The sequence below is a fragment of the Sarcophilus harrisii genome, chromosome 2, assembly GCF_902635505.1.
Source record: "Sarcophilus harrisii chromosome 2, mSarHar1.11, whole genome shotgun sequence".
Lineage (NCBI taxonomy): Eukaryota > Metazoa > Chordata > Mammalia > Dasyuromorphia > Dasyuridae > Sarcophilus > Sarcophilus harrisii.
In genome coordinates, this window is record NC_045427.1 from 70,966,708 (window position 1) to 70,988,334 (window position 21,627).

The following is a 21,627-nucleotide window of genomic DNA, read 5'->3' on the forward strand; positions in this document are numbered from 1 at the left end:
GTCAAATCACTTGGCCTTTATCTGTTTCAGTTTCCTCATTTTTAAAATGAATAATTTATAACAACATTCACATTCCAGACTTGTGAGAATAAAATGAGGTATACTCATAAAATGATGCAAACAATAAAATACTATGTAAATCCTATTATTGTGGTGATGTTTAGTATTACCAACAGGATATTGGCTATCTCTTGTTGGTTCTTTACTCTCAATATGCTTTTGTTCAGGTTCTTTCTTGTACCTGAAACTCCCTTACTCCTACCTTCCATTTGAATTTCTACTCCATCTCTGAATCTCATTAAAAATATTTTTCAGTTGTAAACTGTTTGAATTTTTGCTTTTCTTCCCGGGTTATTTTTACCTTCTGAATCCAATTCTCCCTGTGCAACAAGAGAATTGTTTGGTTCTACACACATATATTGTATCTAGGATATACTGCAACATATTTAACATATATAGGACTGCTTGCCATCTAGGGGAGGGTGTGGAGAAAGGGAGGGGAAAAATCGGAACAGAAGTGAGTGCAAGGGAAAATGTTGTAAAAAATTACCCTGGCATGGGTTCTGTCAATAAAAAGTTGTAAAAAAATAATTTTCAGTGAGTAACGTCTTGAACTTCACAAAGAACCTTGTTCACACCTTGATTATACATTAGCTATGTAGTAAATTTTTCTCTTTTTTGCATTTCATAGTATTTTATTTTCCAAATACATGTAAAGATAGCTTTCCACATTTATCTTTTCAAAACCTTGTGTTCCAAATTTTTCTCCCTCTTTCTGTCTCTGTCTCCTCAAGATAGTAAGCAATCTAATATAGGTAAAACATGCAAAATTCTTCTAAACATATATTAATACTCATCATGCTGAGCAAGAAAAATCAAATACAAAATAATAAAAAAATCAAAAAAAGAAAAACCAGACCAAAAGGAAAAAATACGAAAAAGAAAAAAAAACAAATAATAAAAAAGTGAAAACAGTATTCTATGCATTAAAATTTTCAAAGTTTATTTATGTAACAGAGGCAGTATGAATGCCTCTGATGGATCAAAATCCCAACTCTGAAAGATCTGGATTCTACCCCTACCTGTCTGATCTTGGGAAATCATTTAATCTTCAAGTGACCATAAACAACATTCTAACAGCACAAGTTTCAGCACAGTTGCAAATCTGCGTTGGTCAAGGGAGTTTCTTCACTGGAACATTCCCTATCTAGTTAAATCTCAGGTTGAGACAAAAAAAATTATATAACAGAACATTAGATTATTTTTTCTTTGTACCCTTTACCTGTAGGTATTTTTTTGCTTGATTTAAAATATTAAGAAAGTGTTACTGAATGGATGATCTTTTCTGCCATCATTTCTCTGCTCCAGATAATAGGAATTCAAAACCTAATTGGAAGGAACAGGGAACCCCTGTTTCAATCAGAAGATGCAAAGTGTTGTACACGCTGTAAATCTCTGGACTTAGCAAGTGATTTGGAAAGAAAAACCTGAGTTCTCAGTCTTGGCATTGAGAAGCATTAGTGTGGGACTATGGAGCCCCACACTGAGCTGGAGTGAATTGAGGTAGGTAACTGAGTCCTAAGTGCACACTCTATCCTCTCCCCACTCCTACCTTCCTTGTATCCTCTGCAGATTAGAGCTTTTGCCTTCTTAACTGGCACTTAACTGGACTGGGAAAATACTCCCCAAAGATTTGTTAGGAAAGAAAAGTAATTTTCTGACCATCTATATCCTCTCCAGATCTTTTTCTCCTGGGACAGAAGAGAGAGTCCCTAGGATGAGCTTTCACATTGTTTGTGCTGTGGACTCCTCAGCAAAGCTAATCTTCTATTAGCTTAAGGTATTCTTCTTCTGAAACATGCAGTAGGGAACAGGAGAAGGTAGTATTCTTAAAGCCAGACCCTCTTGGCTCTGAATAGAATCTGTTTCCTGAACAGAATCCCTGTCTCCATTACTGTTCTGGTACTAGGGAATTCTAGTTTTTTACTCCACATTGTCTATCCTACATCCCTTTTCACCACACTCTATATCTGAAACTTAAAACTACAAGGTTAAAAACAGTTAACAAATCAACAAATTAAACATTTGTTAAGGACTTGCTAAAATCCATATCAAAAAGTGTAAAAAACAGTTAAATTTACCAGATCAAGGTGAGGCATGAATGCTACATCATCTAAATAATTCCATAAAAATTATCATACAATTATCAAATCTGATTAAACTTAAATGTTAATTTTTTAAATAGTTAAATGTTTTTATTGATATCTTTGATTGTTATATTGTCTACTTTCCCAATATATACAAACCTATTCCTCTTTGGAGAAACATTCTTTCTAATGAGAATCAGAAATGGGGAAGAAAGAAAAAACTTTAAAAACTTTTTAAAAGTTTTTGACATTCCATACAATATATCACATTCATATTGATTGATGTCCAGCTCTCTGAAGACCAATTCCTCTTCCTTTGCTTAACTTTGTGGATTTGTGCATGACCATGACTTATTTCATTACTAGCACCCTCTCTCTCTCTATTATAGCTTTTTATTTACAAGATATATTTATGGGTAATTTTTTTCAGCATTGACCCTTGCAAAACCTGTTGCAACTTTCCCCCTCCTTCCCCCCACCTCCTCCCCTAGATGAGAAGTAATCCAATACATGTTAAATATGTTAAAGTATATGTTAAATACCGTATATGTATACATATCCATACAGTTATTTTGCTGCACAAGAAAAATTGGACTTAGACATAAGGTAAAAATAACCTGAGAAGGAAATAAAAAATGCAAGTGGATAAAAACAGAGGGCGTGGAAATGCTACGTTGTGGTTCATACTCATTTCCCATAGTTCTTTCTCTGGGTGTAGCTGGTTGTCTTCATTATTTAACAAATAGAACTGATTTGGTTCATCTCATTGTTGAAGAGAGCCATGTCCATCAGAATTGATCATCACATAGTATTGTTGTTGAAGAATATAATGATTTTTGATACTGCTCATTTCACTCAGCATCAGTTCATATAAGTCTCCCCAGGCCGATCTGAAATCATCCTGCTGGTCATTTCTTACAGAACAATAATATTCCATAACATGTGTTAATGTGATGACAATGTATTTTAAAATTAGCCGGAGTCAGGAAGTCATGATAAGGAAAAATCCTTGATCTTTATTCTTTGCAGAGGTGAAGGGAAATGGCAATAGGAAGGAAGGAAGAGCAAATGTGACACAAATCAGGCCAGCAGTGCCTTTGGCTCTCACACTCCACCCCCCTCCCAAATCCTCTACACAATCTCCTGTACAACACATCAAACTTGCACAGAGAGTGAGCGGGGCCATTCTTTCTCCAAGAATATATTAATATTGTCTAATTGCTAATTAGCCTCAAGTGCTTGGGACCTCAATGCAACAAGAGCTTCAAGAGCTTCAGCCCATTATAGGAGAATGGCTTGCTTTCTTATAAATTAGAGTCAATTCTCTATATATTTTGGAAATGAGGCCTTTATCAGAACCTTTGAATGTAAAAATGTTTTCACAGTTTATTGCTTCCCTTCTAATGTTGTCTGCATTAGTTTTGTGTGTACAAAAGCTTTTTAGTTCGATATAATCAAAATTTTCTATTTTGTGATCAACAATGATCTCTAGTTCTTCTTTGGTCACAAATTCCTTCCTCCTCCACAAGTCTGAGAGGTAAATTATCCTATGTTCTTCTAATTTATTTATACTATCATTCTTTATGCCTAAATCATGAACCCATTTTGACTTTATCTTGGTGTACAATGTTAAGTGTGGGTCAAAGCCTAGTTTCTGCCATACTGATTTCCAATTTTCCCAGCAGTTTTTGTCAAACAGTGAATTCTTATCCCAAAAGCTGGGGTCTTTGGGTTTGTCAAACACTAGATTATTAAAGTTATTGACTATTTTGCTTTTGAACCTAACCTATTTCACTGATCAACTAGTCTATTTCTTCACTAATACCAAAGGGTTTTGATGACTGCTGCTTTATAGTACAGTTTTAGATCTAGTACAGCTAGACTACCTTCATTTGATTTTTTTCATTAGTTCCCTTAAAATTCTTGACCTTTTGTTCTTCCAGATAAATATTGTTGTTATTTTTTCTAGGTCAGTAAAATACTTTCTTGAGAGTTTGATTGGTCTTTCCTGATTCTCCTTTTGCCTTTACTGGTTCTTTACTTATGTCACACCTATTAAACACAGGTCCCCAAGGTCCCTCTTCTTTTTTCCATCTATCATCTACATGTAGATGATTTTCTTATATTTTCAGTCCTAATATCTTTCCTGAGGGAATTGAGCCTTAACCCTGTATTTTATAATTTATTTTACTCTGTGATATTATTCTGTAATCATATTTTGTATGTTAATAATCCTGGGCCTCTTCTCTGTGCTAAAGTTCAACTTCCCCCTTTCTCCAGTTAGATTAAGCTTTCCAATAATTGCTACTATTGAAAACAACAACAACAAAAACCTCTATCCACAATGCTATTAGAAAACATTATCTCAGCATTTTCTGCAATATTTGTAGGGTATTCTTGAAAAGGTCAGGAGACCTGACTTTGTCTATCTTTAACATTTAAGGTGACCTTATCTAATTCCTTAGTCACAAGTAAATTTGCCCTTTTTAAATGACCTCAGTATGCAAGTAGGACAAGTAAATTTACAAACACATTCCTCAGAGATAGAGATAAAGACACATTGCCTACTTTCTTTGATACAATCAACAATAATCTTTGATCTCTATGATGCTGATCAGTTAGATGATTTTTTTTTTCTATTCTTTGGTCTGTGCTTAAAAAAATGTATTGTACCCTCAATTTGACATCTTTGGCCAGAATCAGGGCCATTAGATACAACCCTTATTATCAGGTCACATGATTCTTTTTTTTTTATTCTCTACCTTTTTTTTATTATTATTATAGCTTTTTATTTACAAGATATATGCATAGGTAATTTTTCAGCATTGACAATTGCCAAACCTTTCATTCCAATTTTTCCCCTCCTTCCTCCACCCACTCCCCCAGATAGCAGGTTGACCAATACATGTTAAATACAATATATGTATACATGTCCATATAGTTATTTTGCTGCACAAAAAGAATCAGACTTTGAAACAGTGTACAATTAGCCTGTGAAGGAAATCAAAAATGCAGGTATACAAAAATAGAGGAATTGGGAATTCTATGTAGTCGTTCATAGTCATCTCCCAGAGTTCTTTCACTGGGTGATGCCGGTTCAATTCATTATTGCTCTATTGGAACTGATTTCGTTTATCTCATTTCTGGAGATGGCCACATACATCAGAACTGACCATCATATAGTATTGTTGTTGAAGTATATAATGATCTCCTGGAGCGATTTGGAACTATGCTCAAAAAGTTATCAAACTGTGCATATCCTTTGATCCATCAGTGTTACTACTGGGCTTATATCCCAAACAGATTGTAAAGAAGGGAAAGGTACCTGTATGTGCAAGAATGTTTGTGGCAACTCTCTTTGTAGTGGCCAGAAATTGGAAACTGAGTGGATGCCCATCAGTTGGAAAATGGCTGAATAAAGAGTGGTATATGAATATTATAGAATGTTATTGTTCTGTAAGAAATGACCAGCAGGATGAATATAGAGAGGCTTGGAGAGACTTACATGAACTGATACTGAGTAAAATGAGTAGGACCATTTTGTCCAATTTGTCCACCTGCATTTTTTATTTCCTTCACAGGTTAATTGTACACTGTTTCAAAGTCCATTTCTTTTTGTACAGCAAAATAACTATATGGACATGTATACATACATTATATTTGACTTATACTTTAACATATTTAACATGTATTGGTCAACCTGCCAGGTGGGTGAGGGGGTGGGGGGAAGGAGAGGCAAAGTTGGAACAAAAGGTTTTGCAACTGTCAATGCTGAAAAATTACCCATGTATATGTCTTGTAAATTAAAAGCTATATAATAAAAAAAGAAAAAGAAAAAGAAATAATGCTCTCCTGGTCCTGCTTATTTCACTCAGCATTAGTTCATGTAAGTCTCTCCAGGTTTTTCTGAAATCATTCTGCTGGTCATTTCTTACAGAACAATAATATTGCATAATATTCATATATTCAGCCATTCTCCAATTGATGGGCAAACCCAGAAGAGGACAGAAAAGGCAAAACGCCTTCAAGTGGAGCCTCAAAGTGGGATACAAATAAGGTCTCCAGTTCAAAAGGCTGGCTTGGAAGAGGTCAAAAAGGATGTTAAAAGAGAGGTAGAAGAAAAATGGGAAAAAGAAATGAGAGCTATCAGAAGAATTGTGATATTTTGGAGAAAAAAGCCAACAGCTTGATTGAAAAAAAAAAAACCCTTAAAAAATAAATTTGGCTAAATGGAAAAAAAAAAAATCCACCTGAACAAACTACTCAATTACTAACAAGATTCAGTTTATATTTCCATGTCTAGTTTGTGTTTATTTAAGCCCTTGTATTTCTTATATTTCTCTTGGATCTAGTTTTTAAATTTTTTTTCTTTAAAGTTTAGGTTTTTTTGCAATACAATTTTAAAAATCTAAATAAAATGTCCATTTTCCCCCATTCAGGATTATGGTTCACTTTTCTTGGTATGATATTTTTGGCTGCAATCCTAGTTCTTTTCCTCTTTGATATGCGTTCCTCAACATCAATAGTCTTTTAATGAAGTTGATACTGTCTTTTATGATTCTAATGGTGGTTCCACCATATTTAAATTGGTTTTTTCTTGTTGCTCCTACCCTGGAGGAGATGGGAACCACTTATTGAGTAGGAATGTGGTATTGAGTAAGCTGAATGTTTAAGAAAAAATTCATTTGGCAGTTGAATGGAAGATAGATTGGAAGGGGGAGACTTTACATGTGTAAAGTAATGAGGGCTTAAATCAGTCTTGACATTATCAGAGGAAAGAAAAGAGAACATTAGAGAGATATTGCAAAGGTGAAACCCATAGCCTTGGCATCAGACTGGATATGATGGACAAATGATACTGAACAATTGAGCATGAAACCTAGGTTGAAAGCTTGGGGAACTGAGAGGATAATGTGGTTCCCAACAGTAATAGGGAAGTAAGGAAGCAGAGGGAGATTTGGGATTAAAGAAAATTAGTTAAGTTTTAGACATTTTGAATTTAAGATGTCTACTTGACATCCACTTCAAAATGCCTAAAGGCAATTTGACAGATTTTTTTTTTACTTCAGTTTATTGATGTAGAATGAGACAGAGCCCACAAGTAGTTGATGGAAATGTATGTCTTTCACAATTTGACTAAAAACATTTATTTTAAATCAGACAAAGGAAAAATGGCTGCTCATTACAGAGCATATGGTTATACAAAAGGGAAAAGGTATGAGTATTAAAGAAAACATATATCACTAGATACAGGAAATATAAAAGAAAGGTGTCTTTGTTAGCATAGCTAATTGCATTCAATTGGGACCATGCAACACTTATGACAGTAACAAAGAGGAGTAGTTCTTAGGTTCCTGAAATCTTTTTGTAGCTAGTAAGTCTTTTTTACCAGTTAGGGAAGGAAAGAGGATAATAAAGGAAACCTGCTATTGTAGGTTAGTTTTACGATTCGTTCAGGGATTATACATAGCAAAAATTTCAAATACACAACAAAATGGAATTAGTTATATCAATTCTTTACAGACAGCTTTCAGCTAATGAAACTACTTTTTGTGCAATGTGTTCTGTCAAGAAAAGAATGTTCTAAATATTATTTTTCATAATAAAATCTAAGAATGAATACATTATTTTGCTTGTTTATAGTGTCCAAACTCTTCCTGATATCTTTCTTGTGAATTCTAGCTACAATCTATTCAGCATGTATATTGCTGATTTTTTATTATTATTTTGAAAGTTTTTATTGATTTTTTTTTGTTTTTACATTACAAATGTTCATAGGTTTCTTTCACTTTTTAAGAAGCCTCTTGTAACAAAAGAAAATAGTTAATAAAACCAATAATACAGTGCCATTTTTTGAAAGAACATGAAATATTTCACATCCTACTCCTTCCCAATTGCTTATTCAAAATCTAATAGAAATCTGTTTTTTTCCTATTCCTCACATCATTGGAAAAAAGGCAAAAGAAAACAAATTTCTTGTACCATCTATTTACAAGTAAGCAAAACAAATAATCTCAATGTCCATGTACAAAAATGCTTGTGTTTCAATCTAGATCCTAAAGTCCTCTAGAAGGGTATCATTCTCTGAAATCAAAATGGCCTCTCAAACTGCAAGGGATAAGTCATTAAAAAAAATAAAGCTGTAAGGATTGTGATAAAAAAAAACATCATTTCATTTGACTCTTTACACATCTTTTGTAATTTATTTCTTTATTTCTTATGCTACAATAGTAATTCATCATATTTTTGTATCATAATTAATTCAACCATTCTTCAATAGAAGATTTTTCCTTTAAGTTTACAATTTTTTGCCATGAAAAATGTAAGGATGAAGTAAATGGATATTATCACATCAATATAGTGAAAATGAGCAATTATTAGGATTTAATAAATTATTGGAGAATGAAATAAGCAGAACCAAAGAACAATTTATAAAATAACAACTCTACAAAGCAATAGCAATGACTTTGAAAGTAGTAATAACCATCATCAGTATAATCACTAATCTAGGTGCAGTAATTTTACAGTTATCTAACTTTTGTTCATTCTCTTGAGATAAGTGGGAAATATGTTATATATGTACCAGTTGAAGAAACCATATTGAATGACCTGAAGAAGAGAAGTGTTAGAAGGATGAGAGGAGAATCATCATTAAAAGGCTTCATTTGAGCGAGGGATTGCACATGTTCTTTTTTGTGCAAAGGAAGCAAGAGCTAGAATTTTCAAAGAAATCTATTTAGGTTTGATATAAAATTGAAGTTGGGCATGTTGTAGAGAGGATTCATTTAGGTTACAGGATCTCAGATTTCCTTTCCAACATTTGTAGTCTGTGGGTCAGTGAAGAACACTATTTCCTAGTCTGTTTTATTCATCTGAAGAATTCTTCCTAATGTCATACCATTTGCATGTTAGATCATTGTGACATCTATGGCAATTCAAACCATTGTTTCATATGTAGAATAGTACAATACTAAGGATGGAACTTTGTGGTACTCTACTACAGATCTGTCTACAGACTTTCATGTCTTGGTTCTCAGGTTATAGATGAAAGAAAGAGTTGAACATTGGAGTTTCCAATGTATATACCACAGAGGCCACAATATCTTTGGTGGGATAATTAGATGGAGGACTAAAATACACATTGAAAAGGATGCCATAAATGACACAGACCAAGAGAAGTGAGAGCCATAAGTGGAGAAGGCCTTTCTCCTGCCACCCCTAAAGATGGCATTCTGAGGATGACAATGACAATACAGGTATGCGAGACCAGAGTGCATAGGAAAGAAACTGCCATAACTGGAGCACCACCACCACCAACAACAACAACAAGAAAAATTAATTTATTTAGATGAGTGGGAGAGCAGGAAACTTTCAATAGAGGACTGATGTTACAAAAAAAATAACAAGAAGTTCAAGTCAAAGTTTCACCAAAATATTATTTATATAGAATTCTAATAAATTGAAGCAGAAGACAAAATAAGGTCCAAATTTGAATGTATAATGGCATTTACCAGATTATATTTTTATATATAAATAAAATTCACATTTTAATTCAATTTAATTTACCCAGTTTAATACAGTATAAACATGAATTTATTAAATACCTACTATCTGGAATTCCAAGAAAGTAAAAACTTGAGGGAAAATAGACAGGAAGAAAATGATGATCGGTTTCATAGCACACTCATATATTGACCATAGAAACAGATTTTGCTGATGAGAGACATTCCCATTAAATTTCAACTAACTAGTCATCAAGAAGAAACTCCAATCTCTGAAGTTCAATCAGCAAAAGGACAGTACATAAATATACTTCTTTGGAAGGTACCTTTTAGATGATTGTATTTAAGAATCAATATCATTAATTTGATGGAGGTTGGGGAGAGAAGCATCACCTGTCTTCAGATCTCATCTGATCAAGTATCTTACATAAATTAAAAATATTTTCAGTTTAGAAAATTTCTTTTTTCCATGAAATTACAAGTCCTATTTATTTTCTTGTATCTGTTTCTTTTTTCTTGAGACTGTCCCAAACAGATCCAAAGAATGAACTTTTCTATTATTGTGTTATCTCACAAGTAATTATAATTTACCCATGCAATCTAAATAGGTAAGATGCTCTAGTAGAGCGGTATAACAACAGATGGCCCCACAATAATCTGTAGTTGAAATACATTAAAAATGCAATTGAAAAATATTTAATAAAATAAACATTAATGAAATTCACTATTAGTAATGTTAATGCAGTTTTCTAAATCTATATGATATGAACAAGGATTTATTTTTATTTGAGTTTTATATTATTGATGTAATGCATAAAGAGCTGATACTAGGGTGGGAATGACCTATCTTACTTCACTACTATAGTATTGTAGTGAAATACTTTTAATAAATAAATAAAAATAAAATAACTTTAAAAATTTTTTTTCAAAGCTTTTTATTTTCAAAATATGTGCATAGATAGCTTTCAGCATTCACTCTTGTAAAATCTTGTGTTCCAAATTTTTTTCTCCCTCCCATTCCCTTACTTAGACAGCAAGTAATCCAATATATGTTGAACATATGCAATTGTTTTATACATATTTCCACACATGCTGCACAAGAAAAATCTGATCAAAAAGGGGAAAAAATAAGAAAACAAAAAGCAAGCAAACAACAAAAAGTGAAAATACTATGTCGTAATCCACACTTGGTCTCTACAATCCTCTCTCTGGGTGCAGATAGCTCTCTCTATCACAAATCCATTAGAAGTGACCTGAATCACCTCACTGTTGAAAAGAGCCACATCCATCAGAATCAATCATTATATATACTTGTTGCTGTGTAATATTCTCTTCACTTACAATCAGTTCATGTAAATCTCTCCAGGCATTTCTAAAATCTAAAATCATCCTGCTAATCATTTCTTATAGAACAATATTCCATAACACTCATATGTATAATTTATTCTCCATTCTCCAGATGATGAACATCCATTCAGTTTCTAGTTCCTTGCCATTAAACAAAAAAGCTGCTACAAACATTTTTGTACATGTGGATCATTTTCTCTTTTTATGATCTCTTTAGGCTATAGGTCAAGTAGACACTGCTGGGTCAAAGAGTAGTCACAGTTTGATAGACTTTGGGGCATAGTTCCATAAAATTATTGGATAAGTTCACAACTACATCAACAATGTATTAGTGTTTAAGTTTTCTTATATCCCTCCAGTATTCATCATTATCTTTATCTGTCATCTTAGCCAATTTGAGAGATACAAGGTAATATCTCAGAGTTGTCTTAATTTGGATTTCTTTGATCAATAGTGATTTAGAATATTTTTTCATATGACTAAAATGGTTTTAATTTCTTCATCTGAAAATTATCTGTTTATATCCTTTGACCAATTACAAATTGGAGAATGGCTTGTATTCTTATAACTTTGAGTCAGTTCTCTATATATTTTAGAAATGAGGCCTTTATCAGAATGCTTAAATGTATTTTTTCTCTGTTTACTCCTTCCCTTCTAATCTTGTCTGCACTGGTTTTGTTTATACAAAAACTTTTTAACTTAATAGAATCAAAATTATCCATTTTGCAGTGCATGATGTACTCTAGCTTTTTTGTCCACAAATTCCTTCCTTCTCCACAGATGTGAGAGGTAGACTATCCTTGGTACTTCTAATTTGCTTATAGTATCACTCTTTATGTCTAACTCATGAATATGTTTTGACCTTATCTTGTATAGGGTTTTAGGTGTGGGTCAAGGCCTAGTCTCTGACATACTAATTTCTAATTTTCCCAGAAATTTTTGTCAAATAATGGGTTCTTATCTTAGAGTCTTTGGGCTTATAAAATTCTAGATTACCATAGTCCTTGACTATTATGTCTTATGAACCTAAACTAACCCACTGATGGACTACTCTTTTTCTTAGACAGTACCAAATGGTTTGATGACCACTACTTTAAAATATAGTTTTAAGTTTGGTACACCTAGGCCACCTTCATTTGCATTTTTTTCATTAATTCTGTGGACAAAGAACTTAACTTTTTGGTTCCACAGACAACTTTTAAGACAGTTGCAAAAAAGGTATTGATTTTCATTGAATGAGAGTCCTTAATGCTGCCTACAATGATTAAATTATATAGATTCTGTTTAAAAAAAAAACGCTAACAAAAATTTCCAGAAAAGAACATCTTGCAAATCGTAAGGGACTATAAAATGTGCAATTGGGGTGATAATTGCAATTGTCAAGTGAATAATGTTAAAGACAAGTTGCATCAAAGGAATGGCCCCCATTCAGTTGGATATGGAATTCTTTGACTACATCTTCTATTTCTTGACCTTGGATGCTCAGGTCCAAGTAGACAAATGCCAAGATACTCAAATCTGCTAGGAGAAGAAAGAGTCCTAGTATATGAAGCAAAGATTAACCCCATTCTGCCAGAAATATAGGTCAGTAGGCAAGTTGGTAAAATGGTAAAGTGTGTTCTGGAGAAATATTATATACTGCAATATAATCTGTAGGGATTAGATTTTGGAGACTATCTGGGAGATATAATGTGACTAGAATTTTTAATTTTTAAATTTATAAATTATTATTCCCAACAATCACCTAAGTCTCTATAATTAATCATGTTGGATATATCCAGTTCATTCTGTTGGATCACTAAAGATTATTATTACAAGCATTGTGCATTTAATTTATTAGGATATATTAACAATATATTTCTCTCAATCATATAACTATGTAAATTGGAGTAATACTTGCAAATACCACCAAGTATAAGGAAAAATGCACTAATTTCCTCTGACAGGCATTAACTTCTTAGTTTCTAATAAACTGGAACACTGTTCTGTTTTAATTAGTATAACTGCCCATTTTTCATTAAGTTGAGTAAGTTGAATAAAATATTATTGAAAAGTATGACATGAGACCTTCCATTTGCCTTGATGAAAACCACTTTTTATGTCAATATTTACAAGTTCTAAACTGAATATAAAATACAATGATTTCAGAATCTTTTTCTTGGCAAGTGGCATGTCATTGGTAAGCTAATTAATTGATTTTCTATGAAGACAACCTTAAAAGAAGATGATTCCTCAGTTTGCAAGGATTGTAAGGAAAAGATACAAGTCTATTACATGTCAGAGAGGAAGGAGGCCTTGTTCATTTAATGGCATGGCACTAGAATTAATCTGTTGCTACCCTTATCCCAGCCCCACACAAACCCTCTACCCTCAACTTAAAAGTTTTAAAGATGTACAACTTAAAAGTTTTAAAGGTGTAATTTAAGGAAAACATAAAGACTTCTAAACATTAAGTGGGATGTTGGTAACAATCCTCATATGATTTATCTTTATTAAGTCATATACCTCTCTAGGGTTATTTCCTCATTTGGAAAATTAAAATGCATATTGACCACCATTCTCAGATCAAAAATCTTTCATTTTGTTATTTTGAGCTATAAAATTAGATTTCCAATGTAGGATGTTCCTTCCTAATTTCCTTCCTAATCTAACCTATACTTGGTGAACAGATATTCTTTCAAAATTCCCAACAAAGGCCATTTGGTCTCTGCTTTGAGGTTTCCAGTTTGGAGAACTCACTATCTTCTGAAGCAGCATTTACCTACTTTTGTCAGCTCTGAATTTTAGAAAGTTCCTCCTCAGTTAAAACTTGCCTCTGTATAAATTCAGCTCATTGCTTCAAGTTTTATCCTCTAAGGCCAAGCCAAATGAATCTTTTACTCTACAAATCTTTCAAAATTTTGAAAACCGGTATCATATTAGCTGAAAGGATTTTTTTCAATAGAATAAACATACAGAGAATTTTTTTTCACCGAGTCTCATCTTCCATCATTTTTTTTCCTTTAATGGTCTTCTCCTCTGGATATAGTCACATGTCACTGGTCACTAGCCTTCCTAAAATGTGACTAACAGAAATTAACAATAATCATGCATTATATTTTGATCAAGGCAAAGTGTTAAACTTATTATTTCTAATAATGAAGTCCAAGATGAAATTGATTTTCTTGCCTGCCTTTATAATCCCCTAATCCCAGCTGGTATTTTTCACATGAATTGCTGTTTAGAAACAAATCCTCTGCCTTGCACTTATGTTCTTTGTTTTTGACTATTTAATTTGTATAAATGTATATTCATATTATAAATATTTCTATATAACTCTCATTTTTCTAAAAGTCTTTCATAACCAGCTAAAAAGTAATTAATAATTTAGCAACTGAAAGTACACACAGGAATATATATCTGGAGAACTACTCCACATCTTCTATTTTTAAAAAATGAACAGAAATCAATTTTTTCTTCTCAGCTCTACTACAATTAAAAAGAAATTTAAACTTATTAAAACAAACATGAAAAGTCAAGAAAAACATTCTATCAGTAGTTAATACAAAGATATATCTGTCTTATTAATCCATACCTTTCTATTAGTGATAGAATGTTTTATCATCATAATTAGCTCTCTGGAATGATGAATGGTCATTCTATTTTTCATGGTTCTTAAGTTTTCTTATAGTTGTTTTTTCATAAATTATTTTCCTGATTTTTCTCTTTTACTCAGCATTAGTTCACATAAAGTCTTCAAAATTGCTTATTGTTGTAATATTGATATGAGTACACATTTTTCTTCTATCTCTGATAGCTTCACTTTTACTTTTGGAATTGGAAAAAAACCCCTGAAACTAAGGAGAAATATTGAAGAATCATTTGTGATAAATGAATGTAAAGAAGTAGTACAGTACTATAAGAAATGAGAAAAATGAATACTTCAAAGGCTATGAAAAGGTTTATAGAACTGATGCTATTGATTTTCTTTAATGCAAGAGCTAGAGTTTACATTTCTATTTATTAAATATGACCTGTCTTGTGAAAAATAACTCATTTTATTGTACTGTAAGTTCAATATGAGTGAATTAAAAAACAAAAAACCTAATGATGTCATGAATTGCATTGAAGAGGAAGCCCACAAGAAAAGCAGTAATAGCTATACTCTGACTCAGTGACATCTCCACTGGAATTGTGTCTTTTGCTCTGTTCACCATATTTTAGGGAGAAAAGAAAATTGACATGTTGGTAAATGGGCAGAAGAGAATAACAGGAAGAGCCAGATGACTGGATCATGTGTCATATGTGAACCAGTTAAAGAAATTATGTTCATTTGCTTGTAGCTGAGAAGATTTAGAAGGATAAGAGAGGCATCATAGTGGTCCCAACAAAGCAAGAGGTAGAAGTTCCAAAGAAGCCAATTTAGATTCTGAGAGGCTGAACTTGGAAATGTTTTATTTATAGAGGATTCTTGGTCAAATATACTTTAGGTTCTAAGTCTTTACTAGCTCTACAATTTTGTGGTTTAATGAGAAAGGCTATAATTCTAATCTCTTGATTTCTTTGGGAATGTCAGTTGTCATCTCAAGTATCCTTTCTAGTATCATACCATCTACAAATGTGATCAACATGGCATCAATTAACAATTCGAGTCCCTGTTAAAAAGGCTGAAAATTCAGTCTAAGGACAAAGTCTTGGGGCAATTTTTTAAAGACTTCCCTCTAGGTTTTGCTTTATCCATTGGTGATTTTTTTTTTCCAAACAGAGCAAGTTCTTTTAAAATTGATTATTTGAAACAAAATAGAAAGTGAAGACAAAGTTATGAAGACATCTTTGATTTAATTTGCAAAGCTAGAATTTGCATACCAAACCAGGTCAACCTAATTACTCTGACTTCAGAGATAAGTACTGATTTAGACTTCATTTTCACATGCAAAAAATGAAAGAAACTTGTTTTGAACATAATTTAATTGCACAAGGCAGGTCATCTGACTTGTTAGCTTCTCCTAGACTTTATTAATTCTACTACAGAAGTCGTTTCCATTTTGTTACTGAAAAGTGTACTGGAAGAGGAATTTGTAGTGGGTGGTTAGAAATGACTCATTCACCTTCCTTTGTAGAGTCCAGTACAGAATTTACATTATAGCTCCAGGGAAAAAAAGGACCTTGTCCACTAAGAATGAAAAAGAACTTATCCTCTGGCTAAGTTTTTCAACAGCCAGAAATGGGAACTTAACCTCTAGTCAATAATGCCATTCTTCCCTAAAAGAAAACTTTGTTTTTTGAAAAAGCAATCCCATGATTGTTTACTACAATTTATTCTAAATTATCTGCTACTAAACCATAAAATCTTCTCAAATATCCATTTACTAAATCTATCGGTAATCCAGACTTAAGAAGTTGTCTGTTATTTATGGCCTACATGTTAGAGCTAGTTTTTCCTAAAAAGGGTTACTTAATCTTCTAATCAAACTAAAAAAAAAAATCAAAGTAATGAAAAATAATTTATTTCCTTTTCAATTCAGAGTTGAAAAGAAGAGATTAAGAGAAGGCTCAGCATAGAGGGATAAAGGATCAATGTGATGGAAAGGTAAATATCTTGCCTCTAAGAAGACTCCCTAGGGCCACCTTCATGTCTTGATTTCTCAGGCTATAGATGAAAGGATTGAGCATTGGAGTTACTACTGTGTATACTACAGAGGCTATAATATTTTTCGTGGAAAAAGTAGAGGAAGGACAGAGATACACACTAAAAATTGTACCATAAAACATACAGACTACAGAGAGATGAGAGCCACAAGTAGAGAAAGCCTTTCTCCTACCACCCCCTGAGGATGGCATCCTGAGGATGGCAGAGACAATGCAAATATAAGAGATCAGAGTGCATAGGAAGGGAACTGTCATAACAGGACCACCTGCAACAAAAACCATTAATTCATTTATATGGGTGGAAGAGCAGGATACTTTCAATAAGGGACTGATGTCACAAAAAAAGTGGGATATTTCCCCCACCACACAGAAGGACAGTTTTGCCATAAGCAAAGTGTGTAACAGAGCATGGAGATTAGTGATCACCCAGCACACACTCACCAGAAGGACACAGAACTGGGGTCTCATGGCTGTGGCATAGTGCAGTGGGTGACAAATGGCCATATAGCGATCATAGGCCATCACAGCAAGCAGAAAGCTGTCCATGTCTCCAAATGAAAGAAAGAAATACAGCTGTGTCAGGCATCCTGTATAGGAAATGGTATGATGCTGAGTATAGAGATTATGGAGCATCTTCAAGACAATACTGGAGGACAGACCAATGTCAGCAAAGGAGAGACTTGCCAGGAAGAAATACATGGGAGTGTGAAGGCGAGCTTCAGAGATGATGGCAAGGAAGATGAGCACATTCCCTGCCATGGTGACCAGGTACATGCACAAAAACAGTCCAAAGAAAAGGTGTTGTTGTTCTGGCCGCTGGGAGAGCCCCCGGAGAAGAAACTCAGAAACACTGGTCTGATTTCCATGTCCCATATCATTGACATGTTAAGAGTCACAAAATAAAAGACCTAAGAAAATAAAGAACATCACGTATATTACAGAGTGAAGTGGAAAGAACTAGACCAAGAATCAGGATATTGGGTTCCACAGAAAATCTATTCATGCCTTTATGCTTTTGATTCCATTTCTTCATATCTCCTTTGGAAGCTTATTGGTAGCTCATTTGGAGCTCTTTCCTTTTTATCATCAGTTTCTCTCCAAATACTAGCTATTCTTTCCATAGCTATACAAATGGTCCGAATTCCCTTTGCCTTAAAATTCTCTTAGCTGCTACTTCCCTTAACATAATGTTTTATATTTCAATTCCCTTTAACTGCTGACCTCCTTTACTAAAAATGTAAACTTAAGTTCATTATCTACATTCCTATCTTTCTCTGATCTTTTAAATTAAGTACCTAAACTTCACTATAAGGAATAGTACTGAGCTCTGTGGATCACCAGGCTTTTCTCAAGTAGTCTGTAGAACAGTGCTGTTTTTATATAAATTCTCTAATTCTAACTCCAATGTGAACAGGTGAGAATAATGTAAGAATATAAATAATTTTATTATTATCTTACAAAGGAAGATACCAGAGCTGCTCCATTTTTTCAGTATTAAGTATTATTCCTGTGGAGCACAAAAATGGGGGACATTGATCCTAAAGAGATTGATGACACAATGGATAGACCACCAGGCCAGGAGTCAGGAAGATCTGACATATTATCTGTGTGACCCAGTGAGTCACATAACCTCAATTGTAATATACAAATAATTTAGAAGGTATTTTCTTGAGTTATTGTGATAATTAAAATGTGATAATATTTTTTAAATGAGATAATATTTTAAAAGCACTGACAATATCTAGAATATAGTACGTGCTTAATAAATGTTTGTTTCCTTTACTTGTGTCCTTTTCTCCCTGATGCCCTTTCTGAAAAGGAAAGCTCCAATGATTATCAAATGTATTTTAGTCAATTAGAAAATATTACAATATAGGGAAGTGAACAAAATAAAAAATAGAACCCATAATTAGGATTCAGTTTAGTCATGCCTCTTCTTGATTTTATTTTCTTGGAGAATTCCCCAGGCCCTCTCAGGTTAAGCAATTTGCTTAGGGTGACACAGTTAGCATGTTTCATAGACCTGATTTAAATCCAGTTCCTCCTGACTATAACATCAGACAGTTTTCACTATATTTCATGTACCTTCCTTCATAAGAAGAAGCAGAATAAAGAACAAGGACCAGATGAAGAACTAACATTTATATAGTCCTTATAAAGTATCAGGCACTATACTAAGTACTTCATAAATGTTGCATTATTTCATATATTTTTAATAACTACCATTAGAGATGGATGCAACGGATATTGATATTTTATTTTTTTCTTGTTGTTGTTGAGGCAACTGCAGTTAAGTGACTTGCCCAGGGTCACACAGCTAGGAAGTATAAAGTGTCTGAGGCCAGATTTGAACTCAGGTGCTCCTAACTTCAGGGCTGGTGCTCTATCCACTGTGCCACCTATCTACCCCTATAAATCATTTTAAATTAACAAGTCAACAAATTAAATTAACAATATCTGTATCACTTTAGAATCCAACATCATCATGATTTGGGATTTTGCTCCTGTCTCTGGTTGTGTGACTCAGGGTATCTTCCTTAACCTTTCAGTGCTTCTGGTAATACTCTAAGACTAAATTGTGGAACATTTTTTATCTATGATGGTAAAGGAGTTTCTTACTCAGAGTTCCCTACAGGGATGAAATTACAGGTCTGGACAAACAAGACAAATTTTGCAAAGCATTTTGCAAAACATCATTTCCCCTGATCCCAATACTAAACCTTTGGGGGTAAATACCTCTTGAATTATTGTTCCCATTTTACAGATAAAAGTGTACAGATAACAAAGATCAAAAAGGGAAGGGATTTCCCCATGGTTGCCTAAAAGGTAAATATCAGTGGAGGTTTCTACCAAAGTCAAGTCCAAAACTCTACAAGATTTAATTCTGTCTCTATACTTTTGATCAGGCTATTTCCTCAGCTTGAATTTTCTCCTCCTCTCTGCCAAGTATTTGTGACATATATTTAGTGCTTGTTTTCTGTGATGATTGACTGCTAAAGAAATATGTGTTGAAGATGGAATCAAGGGGATTTGAGCTCTGACATTTTTCAGGCTAGTACTTTAATTCAAACTCCAGTGTGTCTGAATCAAGGAGGAAAATGCTGGTTAGACTACAGTAGGTTATTCAGCTGAGAGTAAATGTAATACCTAAAAATAAGATCTCTATCCTATGGCAATTTCATTCTCTCATAACAAATCTGTTTCTAGTACTGAGTGTTTTTTGCACCTTGACTTACTTCTAAGAATACGGCAGCTGACATTATCACCAGTTTCTTGCAAGTGACATCTGATATAACTTCTATTTTTGAGTGGCAGCACCATTTCCCTGGTCTCCCATGTTCACATTTTAGAAATTTCTTTTTCTTTTACTTGTTCTATTCTGTCATTTCATGACCAGTTTGATGAGGAATACCATTCATTCCATTTTTCACATCTCTAAACTCTGTCTCTACTTCCTGATGTCTTCTCTCTCTTTCTGAATACAGGTCCATATTAAAATGATCCTGGTTCCAGTCTCCTCATGGGTCTTCCCCTTTTTTTATTTTCCCTATCCTTTAATCCACCCTTCATTACCACACTGCTACAATAAAAATCCAATAATGACTCCATAATTTAGAAAGGATTAAATTCACTTTCCTCAGTTTAACATTCAAGCCCCATTCTCTGCAATATTTCCTTTCTAGCTTTAACTCATGTTTTTATCTATGATATATTTGATTTGCCTGGCAACTATATGATTCTGAGGACAGATGGCTGGAATTGGAGTCAGATAGATCTGAGTTCAAATTTTTCCTGAGTCATTTACTATTTCTTTGAGTGTTAGCAAGTCACGTAATCTTTGTCCATCTCACTTTAGTCATTTATGAAATGGACATTAGAATAGTACCTACTCCTGGGATAAAAGTAGATAATATTTTTTAAGTGCTTTGGATATTATAAAGTGCTTTATAAATGCTCAATATATTTTATCATCATCATCATTATATTAAACTGGATTATTGGTCATTCCTCTGTACATTCTGTACTTTACTAGTATCTCACATAGCTGAGGTTCTTTCTGATGCCAGGAATTCCCTTTTGCCTACTTAATTCCTATACAATTTCTGAAACTCCTTGCAATTGTACTTTGTCACAATCAGTGACATATTGGACTTTTTTACATCTTGCTTATCTATTTGCCATGTATTTACTGGTGTAATCTATTTGTTTACCAGAGGCAGCATAACAGAGAGTCTAGCTCTCAGTCAGATGTGGTTCTCACACTCACTGAGGCAAGGCAGTTAGTCTCTTGGTGTCCCCAAGCAACAAGGACCATAACTTAAAAAATAATTATAAACCTATATTGGTCATAAGAGTTTTTTTTTTTCTGGGTGATCTTTATGCCCCTTAAATTACAATCTGGAAACGCCTTAAAATATATATCTGACAGTCAAAAAACAGGTATTTGTCATTCATTACCTCCCGCTGTTCTGTGTTGATTTCAGATGCAACTGAAAAGACAATTTCTTCCACCACTACTCCCCTTTTCCAGATGATAGGAATTCAAGGATAGGTTGAGCTATATATAGGGACTCCCTTTACTCAGGGAAAATATAAAACATATTTTGGCTGTAGGTCTCTGGACTTAGAAGGAAAAAGCTTTCTCCTTAGTCTTGGCAAGCATAAATGTGGGGCTGTAGAGCCCCACACTGAGCTAGAATGAATTGAGGAAAAGGTGTCTGTGTCCTAAATGTTTTCCCCCAATTTGCATCTGGCCCCCAATAGATTAGAGCGCCTGCCTTCTTAATTGGCACTTTGATAGTCTCTGGGAAAATGCTCTCCAAAGATTCATTAAAAAAATGGTGAGTAATTGCCTGACCATCTATGTCCCTTCCAATATCCTTCCTATCTGAGACAGAGGGGAGTGTCCCCAGAATGGAGTTTCACAGGGAGGAATCTAATTCATTGTCCATTCTCTAGGCACCACAGAGCAGTTAATTTGGTGTTCTCTGGAGGGTATCCCT

General features: G+C 33.7%; 1 protein-coding gene across 1 annotated transcript; it reads right to left on the reverse strand.

The window, feature by feature from the left end:
* Positions 1 to 16,549: 16,549 nt before the first annotated feature.
* LOC100931010 (olfactory receptor 1N1-like) lies at positions 16,550 to 17,497 on the reverse strand. The gene has a single exon (XM_003758930.1). It carries the CDS (start codon positions 17,495 to 17,497, stop codon positions 16,550 to 16,552), a length of 948 nt encoding a protein of 315 aa, XP_003758978.1.
* Between the last annotated feature and the right edge of the window lie 4,130 nt (positions 17,498 to 21,627).